Genomic DNA, 9,824 nt, shown 5'->3' with positions numbered 1-9,824 from the left:
TGATTAAAGCTTCTGCAGGAACAGGTCAGGTCATTGGCTGTCACTCACAGCTGAGGACCTGGAGGAGAAGGCAGAAGCGTTTTTAACCGCTTCTGTCTTCTCTTTTACAGGCTACATAGAGCTCAATGAGAGCTATGTAGTGCAGAGAGAAAGTGGAAGTTTTAGTTCTGATATTCGACCCGGCGATCATGTGACTGCCGGGTACCTCCTGGCACAGCGTCTTAGTAGACCTAGATCAGCTCTGTTAGTACTATTCTCCCTACAGGGGTATGTTTTCCCCTGTAACTGTCGCTCCTATGGATGCCTCAGCTATAATGAAAAAGTGTGAAAGAAAAAAAAAGAAGACAATGTGAATGACCCCAAGAGGTCTTATATGATGTCATGAGGGACATAGTAAAAAAAAAAGTTACTAAAACAAATTTAAAAAATTACAGAATAAAATAAAATATATGCATTAAAAAGAAAATGAGCCACTGCCGACACCAACCAAAACCATCCTTCTGCGCCATGTAATCCAAAACTATATAAGTGCTTATTCACACCAGCGTATAGACGACGGTCGCCGGCAGCGCGCCCAGTAAAGGGGAGAGTGACACCGGGGAGCGGGGGTGGCAGGGGACAGCTGCCGGGAGTTAGGCTGCTGTTTGCAACTGCTCGGCTGCCTCTAGGCCCAAATTCTCTCTTTCTCACTCACTGCCAGGACCTGTGAGCCTGAGGAAGAGGAGTCAGCCACTGGCTGGAACAGGGCACGTCAACCCCCTGTCAATCTTGTCTCCACCAGTACTTCCTGGTGGTGACAAGATACAGTAATACCTATTGGCTTCTACTATCTGATGTATTGTATTGTAATGCATCAGATCACATGGCCATATTCCCGTGGAGTAAAAGTACCTGGACGGCCAATATAGCGCCAGGCACTTTTAAGCCGGGCAGGAAAGATAGACCTGGAACTATATTTCCGGGCCGGAATACGGCCGCTGTCATAGACTCCTATGGGACCCTATGACAGCTGCCGGAGAGGAGAGGTGGAAGGGAGTTTAGCAGCGTGTCTAAAAACTAAAGGCCATAGAACAGATTTCAAGTTACAGGCAATGAAAAGGTTAAGTAGTGGAAGCGCTGTTGCAATGGCTTTAGCTAGGGGGTTGTGTCTAAATATGTTAATAATCTCTCTCCTATTGGACACAGTCTCAATCTTGCATCTGCCTATTAATAGGGAAATACAGAAGCTTGCTGGAGACTGATCTTACCTGTTATACAGATACCTCCAGCATGGCACCAGGACGCTGCTGTGACCGAGACTGGTAGGTGCTTATTTCTTCATTCTTCAGCACAATGTGTATCTTTTATTAATAATCAGTAGTTCAATCACAAATCTTTAGTCATAGTTGGCTTTTTGAATACTTTATTTTCTACAAGTTTAAGGCTGCAATGATTTGATAGCTTTTGTATGACGTCAAGTAGTAAAGGTCTCTTAAATATTCCTCAGTTTCTCAGATTGAATTTGATCCAGTCCATTTCCTTTACAAGGAAGAATATTTACAAGCTGTTAAATCTAAACATTATTTTAGTAAATCACTACTCCAATCTAACGAGCTGCCTATATCAGTCAATGATATTTATGTGTCTGTGGAATCAAATAAGCTGAAACATTTTCTCAATGCTACAATTTTCAGATCTCACAGTATTTCATGATAAATGTCAAACAGAAACTTAGCGCTTAGATGGGAAATCCAGATATAACGATCTTCTAAAATATGTCACATGTGAAAAGATCACATTTGTGATGTGTAATCTCAGCTAATTTCTAGAATGAACAGAGTATGTAGACCCCTTGGCACGGCTCTGAGGTTTCTGTAACTGGACATCTGACACAACATTTTAAGGAAAGACCTATTAACATAACAGGGAATTCCATATTTTCAAGCACTGTTTGGGGTTTTTCTATGAAAAAAGAAAGCTCTTTATATGTAAAACAGTTTATCAGCTACAGTTTATTATCTTTAGTTGAGACTTTGTATCATTATTTAAAATTATAACAATCTGTTCTCGCCCATTAACATTTATGGGAAAAAAAATGTGTCACTTACAGTAAAGAAATCACTTTGTGTTGCCAAAGGGTTCGAATTCTCTTTAAAGCTTATTCCGAATTAGTGATGGCTTGAGATCACAGACTTTGGGCCCTTTTAAATGTGCCAAGATTGCTTGTTGTAACGCGTGCCGATTAACAAATCAGCATGTCTATTGGCACTCCTAACTGCCATTCATCTGCTCATACATTCTCATACAGATGGAAATGATTGGCAGCACACGAGCAAGCATTTTTCTGCCCACATAAAAGATCCAATTAGCCAACTAGTTGATGAACAAGTGTTTGCTCATTTGTCGAATGATTGTGGTCATATTCAGATGGGCCAATAATGGGGCAATTGAGTGTTCGGGGGAGTCATCAGCCCGTGTAAAAAGTCTTTAAACAATGTGATTTCCTTACCTTTACCTGTTACATACTGTATAAAAAGAGCATTTTGACTGGATTCCCACTTTAAAGGGTTTGCCCACCACTAAACTATTGATCACCTATCCTTAGGATAGGTCATTAATAGATGACCAGAGAGGGTCCACTGCTAATTATCATGGCCAATCAGCTGTTGTCTCAGCACTGACAGTGTGTACAAACAGGAAGCAGATACCTCCATACACACTGAAGTGGCTGGTGCTGGTAATGCCGGCACAGCACTGGTTACTACAATGTGTAAGATGCTATCTGGTCCTGTTCTATAAATGCTGCCAGCGGCCAGTCCAGAAGATAGGTCATCAATAGTTTAGTGCTTGACAACACCTTTAGCAAGCCAGGGCAAATGCATTTTAATGCATATTTACTGCTTATTTTCCTCTTATCTCTTGTTTTCTAGTTACATAGCTTTTTATAGTTCTGAGCTGCTTAGTAATTATTTAACAGAACAAGGTCTTATGTTGTTCCCCTACCATCTGGCTATTTCAGCTCTAATTACAAAGTGCTGTTTTACTACAGTACTTAAAGGGAACCTGCCAGGTCCCTTATGCTGCCCTTGCTGCAGGCAGCAGGGTATAGTAAAAGACTTGCTCTTCCAGTAGTTATGAAAGTATGCAGCATTGGGCAGACAGGAGTCTGATGCTGCTCATTCGTATTCATATATTCTTACTGCACCTGCCTTACAATTGCTGATTGACAGATCTTCCCATATGCACAGTTATACAGAGAGTTCTGTCAATCAGTGGCTGAAGGCAGGGCTGAGGAGCAGTAAATATATGAATATGAATGAGAAGCATTGGACTCGACATTGCCGCATGCTGCATGCTTTTAAATGTAAGTATTACAAAACTGCCACATGAATCCCTTTAATATAGCCAGGAACGCTCCTGATGTAAATGGTAAATGTGTCCATAGGGCTTAATTAATAAGATGTAGCCCAAAAGAATGTCTTTTTGGCCTCCGTATAGCCACTATATGTCAGTATTTTGCAAAAATAAGTACAGAAAAGTGTTGTAGATGATACTATTCTTTCCTATGACCCCCAGTAAAAAAAAACAGTATAAGTTCAACATTTTTAACATGGCAGCCTGTGGGTGACGGATGCCACAGTATGGTCACCTGCATCTATTGAATAAATGCATCATGAGCTTTTCACTAGCTTTATTTTTAACTTATTTGTTAAACAAATGCCATTCTAGCCTATGGTTGACTGATGCAGTCAACAGATGCCAAACAGTGCCATCTGTCCCCTAGGCCTTAGGGTGCCTACCCACTAGCGTTTTTTTTCCGCTGCAAATTTTTTTTTTTCCAATTGTCAAAGGGACTTTCTAATGTTAAAAGCGCAACGCACCGGTGCGGTGCATTGCATTGCGTTTTTAACATTAGAAAGTCCCATTGACAATTGGAAAAAAAACGCAGCAAATTCGCAGCCGAAAAAAAACGGTAGTGGGTAAGCACCCTTAATGGCATCAGTTTAATGCATACGTCAGGAAAACATTGAAAAGATGATTACTTATCCATACAGTTGACACCATTCTAGTCTATGGGTGACAGATGCTACTGCAAAGCATTCCATCACAGCCTCTATTATAGTGCTCTTTTCCATGAGCGCATATGGGACGGCCATTTTCACGGCTGGCTATAATACGCTGTGATCTGATGCATTGGATTCCAATGCATCAGTTCACATGGCCGTATTTCTGAGAAGTAAAAGTGCCTGGCCGGCCAATATAGCGTGGGGCGTTTTTATGTCGGGCCCAAAAGATAGTCCTGGAACTATCTTTTAGGCCGGAATAAGTCGATCGCTGCATGGGCTTTTTTGCTCTCCTCCCTTGTGCAGGCTCACCTCTGCTCTCCTTCCCACTCGTTCTTTGCAATGGGAGAGGGGGGGATGTGGGCGGAGCATGGCTCCGCCCTCTCCCATTGCAAAGAACGAGCAGGAAGGAGAGCAGAGGTGAGCGTGCGAGGGGGATGGAGAGGAAAGGGGCGATGGCATGGTGACCTCGGCGCCCGTTCACGAGCTTCTGTGCCTCAGATGATAGCATATGTACGCTCGTGGGAAAGAGCCCTCAGACTGTACGGCCTGATGTACATCAGTGAAAGTATGACCTATATTGGACTTGTTTGCCAACGATTTTTCAGCAGTTTAACACCGTTTTGGCATTAAAAACGCATTAAGTACATGTAGTTCCAATACTTTAAAAAGGTAAAAAACACATCACATTTGCATGGAAATGGCATAGAAAGCGAGTGTGGTGCATTTTTTTCCCCTTGCCATAGCAAATAAGGAGCAGTTCTTGAAAAAGATTCACCGAAAAAAGTACATGCTGTGATTTGTCAAACACGGTCCATGAGAAAAATAGCTGATGTACGTTAACCCATTGAAGTTAATGGGTTCTTTTTATGTCCGAGTTCTGTCCTTCTTGCAATCAGACAGAACTTGAAAACCATTCATATGAATACCGTTTAATGTATATATTGAGACTAGAGATGAGCGAACATACTCGGTAAGGGCGATTTCGCAATCGAGCACCGCGATTTTCGAGTACTTCCGTACTCGGGTGAAAAGTACTCGGGTGCGCTGTGGGGCGGGGGGTTGCAGAGGGGAGTGGGGGGTAGCAGCAGGGAACAGGGGGGAGCCCTCTCTCTCTCCCTCTCCCCCCACTCCCCGCTGCAAGCTCCCGCTCACCTACAGCGCACCCGAGTACTTTTCACCCAAGTAGTGAAGTACTCGAAAATCGCGGTGCTCGATTGCAAAATCGCCCTTACCGAGTACGTTCGCTCATCTCTAGTTGAGACCTTTTCCCGGAATATGCAATATATGAAACACAGAAACAAAGCATGATGTGAAGCATTGTCAGGCACCATACAGCACTTTTATTATAGTAATCTGGCACTGTCCGAGCACAGACTTCACTAATGTGATCTCCTATGTATTTCTATGACATATCAAAAAAACATTTTGACTAGGAATACAAGTTATTATGGCATGTAATATGTCAGCTTCAGGTATGGTAAAATCGATTCCCTGTTCAAACTAGCATCCGTTCTTCAGTTTCTCACTGATACAAGGTGTTTCTGCTTGGTAGATAGGGCAATCTGTCAAAAAGAAAGGAAAACTGAAGAAATGGAGTGTGACAAAGCAAACAGAACAAAAATCTCACTCCTCCATGTTCACTTTTGGCATATTTGCTGCACAAAAAAACTAAACAGATAACTGATTTCCACCATAGTAGAGTACAATGCATGTTAATTGGGATATACAAAAATCCATCTTTCCTTCTATAGATGAATGATCTCTGGTTTCTGCCTGGAATCAGTGATCACGTGATAGCAGGATGCGTAGGGTGTGCAGCATTCACTATAATTTGCACAATGCTCAATACAATCTTGTGCAGTACACGAATGACAACTCATGACGTCTTTTTAAAGCACTGCTTGAGGACTATTGCTGTACTGTGCAAACTGAGCATGGAAATAAAGCTAGACTAGCCCATCATAAAACAAATCCGTGAAGGGGTATTCTTATCTCAGATTTTGTGGCATATCCACAGCATATGCCATAAAAGTTTAATAGATGCAGGTCTTCCAATCTCAGCCATGAAAGGCTGAGATAAGAATACCCCTTTAAAGGGATTGTCCGAGTTAAACGTTCTGTCTAAAAAGGGCTCCCCCATGACCACTACATAATGAATAGCTCATACCCCTCCCCGCTTGTCCTCTACCAGTGGCTCTGGGCCTTCCTGCTGATGTCACGTTTACAGGCTGTAGTCAATCAGTCAAAAAAAAAAATTCTATTTCACTCCACTTAGAAATTTGAAATAAGTTTTTCCATACATTATATGGTACGTTAAATGGTGCCATTGAAAAAATACAAACCTTTAAATGTCAACAGCATAGAATACATGCTAATAGCTTATACACTGATACACTGAAACAAACCTCAAGACAGAAGAAGGACATGTGCTGCTATGTTTAGCTCATAGAAGATTGCCTGTCCTGGATATATTGTAGCAAACCCAGGCTGTGAGAAGAATTCATTCTATATGGTTTTTAGCCTGTAAATGTTAACATTCACTGTCAGTGATCGTTCAGACGAGGTTGCTGTGGAAGTGCTCACACGGACCCTTTTTAGAAGCGCAGAATCTGCGCTTCTAAAAAAGAATGGACAGCGAATGCCAATTCACCTGTCAGTTTCGTGGTGCATGCTGTCCAGGATGCTTACCATAGGCTCCTTTGGAGGCCATAGAAGCAGGGTGCCTGCACCACAGACATGTGAACGGCCTGCTCTGCGGAGCTTGGGGAAGCCCGTTCATATGCAGAATTCCCTGCATGTCAGCAGCATGGCCCTCAGTAAGCAAAGATCTTGAAAATGACCAAAAACCTCACAAAGAAAAATAGTGATAAAAATTTGGTGCCATATCAGGTAACATAGTAAAATAGTAACATAGTATGTTAGGCTGAATGAAGACAATGTCCATCTAGTTCAGCCTGTTTCACCTTCCCCCTAGTTGGTCCAGAGGAAAGCAAAAAAAAAAGCCAAATTAGCTCATTTGGAGAAAAAAACTTCCTTCCTGACTCCATCATGGCAGCCAGAGTAATCCCTCGATCAACATTTGAGATCAACAACCCCACCGGTCACCTAATGTCTATGTCCTGTAATATCACAACGCTTTAGGAAGGCATCTAGTCCCCTCTTAAACTCTTCTATTGATTTTGCCATCACCACGTCCTCAGGCAGAGGATTCCACAGTCTCACTGCTCTATCCCACCAAAAATATTTATTGCATATCCACGGAACAGGTGATAAATGTAGGATTGCTGGAACCTCCGTAGCAGAAAGCGTATTAACGCATCTACCAATGTTATTTTTTATCACGACCGCATAACAGGACCATGTGTTTAAACACGTAATACAGTATTACTTTTCTCTGTTGTATACAACGGTATTTCTTTTTCCATTTCAACTTAATTTGTTGAAAATAAATGTAAGACATTAAGTATTTGCATTTCTCAAATTGTTTAATAATTTCTTTTTAATATTCATATGGATACATTATACTGTATTTTTACCTATGCAAAATATATATCCGTGTCCTGGAATTGTGCATTTGAAAATGTTATTTTTCCATACTTGACTAACTCTTTTCCTCTGTTATATATGTTACAGCGTCCAGCACCGGTGAATGTCACTAACCTTATCCTAGCCTGAAAATTTGTATGCTGACAATGGTTGGAAAAGAAAAGCCCAAGCATTATCATCCTACTTATACAAATGTCTTAACACCAGATAGCATTCCTGAATTTTTTATACCTCCCAGACACCAAACTCAAAAAGAGCTAAGTTTAAACCCTAAGTACCTGTCCATTCCTGACCTCAGCATGCCAGTGTTTGAAGCAGTAAGACCAAGTTGGTTTGAGACACATACCATTCAAGTAGACAGTGTTGAAGATACTCTTGAGGAGGAAAACACAAATGCTGATCCCCAGTCACAAGCTGCTTTGTCATTGCCCCATCTGCCAAAAACACAGACCTGCTATGGCTTTTGTACCTTGCTGGAAAGCCCCAATACAAGAAGAAAAGAATCACTATTTCACAACGACCCTGTTAATCCAGCCATTCTGCTACCTCGATCTCGCTCTAATACTATATCTTGTAGAGGAATTTCTGCACCAAACTGCTGTAGCACTCTGAAGTTACAACCTCTTAAACTTTCTGGAACTTTGGATAGTGACACAACATCATCTACTGACTCCTCTCCTTTTAGTTCTCCTTTGCTCCACAGATCTCTCCCAATGATGCTTTTAAAAGCCTTCAACCAGGACAATAAATTGTACAGGACATTAAAAGTTGGCTACAAGTCCTCTGCTCTTAGGAACAGTTCAGTCTCTACGGATGAGGATAGTTCGACGGACAGTAGTCCATGTGTCACTAGAAGAGCATCCCAAGAATGGGCATATCACTCTCCTGCAGATTTCAACACCGGTCTGCTACTGTCTCCTGGGCAATTCCCTATAGACAACGCTGTAACCCTAGATACAGGAGGAATCTTAAGGCTGTCCACTGAATACCGACCTGAAAACCTGAGACTCCGTATTCGTCTTGTCAGTGTAGAAGGACTCTACAAACAGTCTGTTGATCCCAAAAACATCAGCTGCTACATTTCTCTATCATTAGTACCTGGCAAAAATCAGAAGCAAAGAAGCACCCTGATCCGTGGGAGCCGTAACCCAATCTTCAACGAAGACTTCTTTTTTGAGGGACTAGAACCTCAAGATCTTCTCCAGAAAACTCTGAAAATAAAAGCCATAAATAGGGGGTGTGGTATAAGAAGAGAAAATATATTGGGGATAAGTAAACTCTACCTTCTTAATGTGTTAGTGCTTTAAGACATTTTATTCAGCTTGCACTGAAATTAATAAAAAATGAAATTATGTTTCTTGACTTTGCATCTATTCTTTTATGTATAATAGACTGCATAATTCAGCCTTTAGATTTGTGTATAGCTTTAAAGCTGGGGATCCATTTTTCCCCTTCCCATATTTATTCCTAGCAATGAATATTTTGCTGAGGTTTTTTTCATATCTGTGAGACAGTAATTTTGTCAGAGCCTGAAAAAAATATGGCATCATACTGCACTATTTTTCCTTTTATAATCAGAGAATCTTGATGGGCCACAGTGGATAGTCAATTGGCTCCTTCGGTGCCTTTCATGTCCATCATGAGATGATCTGTCCTTGACTTACATTTAGTGGTAAACTAGTGGCTCAGGAACCATATGGTGTGTGGCTTTCTATATAAGTCATGGTTACAAACATATATTATCACAGATGTCCACATTCTCTGTGCCAGACTCAGTTTACACATTGCATATGGCTGCTGCTGCCAAGCGCAGGTCTCATCGGTGTACAGTGATTGGCTGCAGCAGTCATGTATATTCTGAATGTTACTGCTGCAGCTTGTAAACAGAGCCTAGTGGAGACAACAGGAGCAGCGCAGGTCTAGAACCGGTGAGTGTAGCTTATTCTATTATACCATTGACTACAGAGAACAAAAATAGCAACTTGGACAACCCCTTTAATGTGACTCCCAACCTGCAGCCAAAGTTGGATATGCCTTACTAGGTACAGAAGTTGGAGACCTCTGCTATACTGAATGACTGACACAGATGTGAACAGAGCTTTACATTGGATTTAAAGTTTAAGCTTTTATAACTTGATCCAATGTTATACAGTCTATACTGATATTTACTTACATGACTGTCTCATTTTCACGTGTTCTTTCAAGTGTCATATTTCTGGAGGTCTGATTTTT

General features: G+C 41.4%; 1 protein-coding gene across 1 annotated transcript; it reads left to right on the top strand.

The window, feature by feature from the left end:
- The first annotated feature begins 1,213 nt into the window (after nucleotides 1–1,213).
- LOC136612166 (C2 calcium-dependent domain-containing protein 4C-like) lies at nucleotides 1,214–8,954 on the top strand. Its single transcript, XM_066592330.1, has 2 exons — nucleotides 1,214–1,301; nucleotides 7,680–8,954. The coding sequence occupies exon 2, from the start codon at nucleotides 7,730–7,732 to the stop codon at nucleotides 8,897–8,899; it is 1,170 nt and encodes a 389-aa protein (XP_066448427.1). The 5' UTR covers nucleotides 1,214–1,301; nucleotides 7,680–7,729; the 3' UTR covers nucleotides 8,900–8,954.
- Nucleotides 8,955–9,824: the final 870 nt, after the last annotated feature.

The sequence above is a fragment of the Eleutherodactylus coqui genome, chromosome 2 (genome assembly GCF_035609145.1).
Source record: "Eleutherodactylus coqui strain aEleCoq1 chromosome 2, aEleCoq1.hap1, whole genome shotgun sequence".
Classification (NCBI taxonomy): domain Eukaryota; kingdom Metazoa; phylum Chordata; class Amphibia; order Anura; family Eleutherodactylidae; genus Eleutherodactylus; species Eleutherodactylus coqui.
Note: the sequence above shows the minus strand (reverse complement) of the source record. Positions and strands in the feature narration are given on the sequence as shown.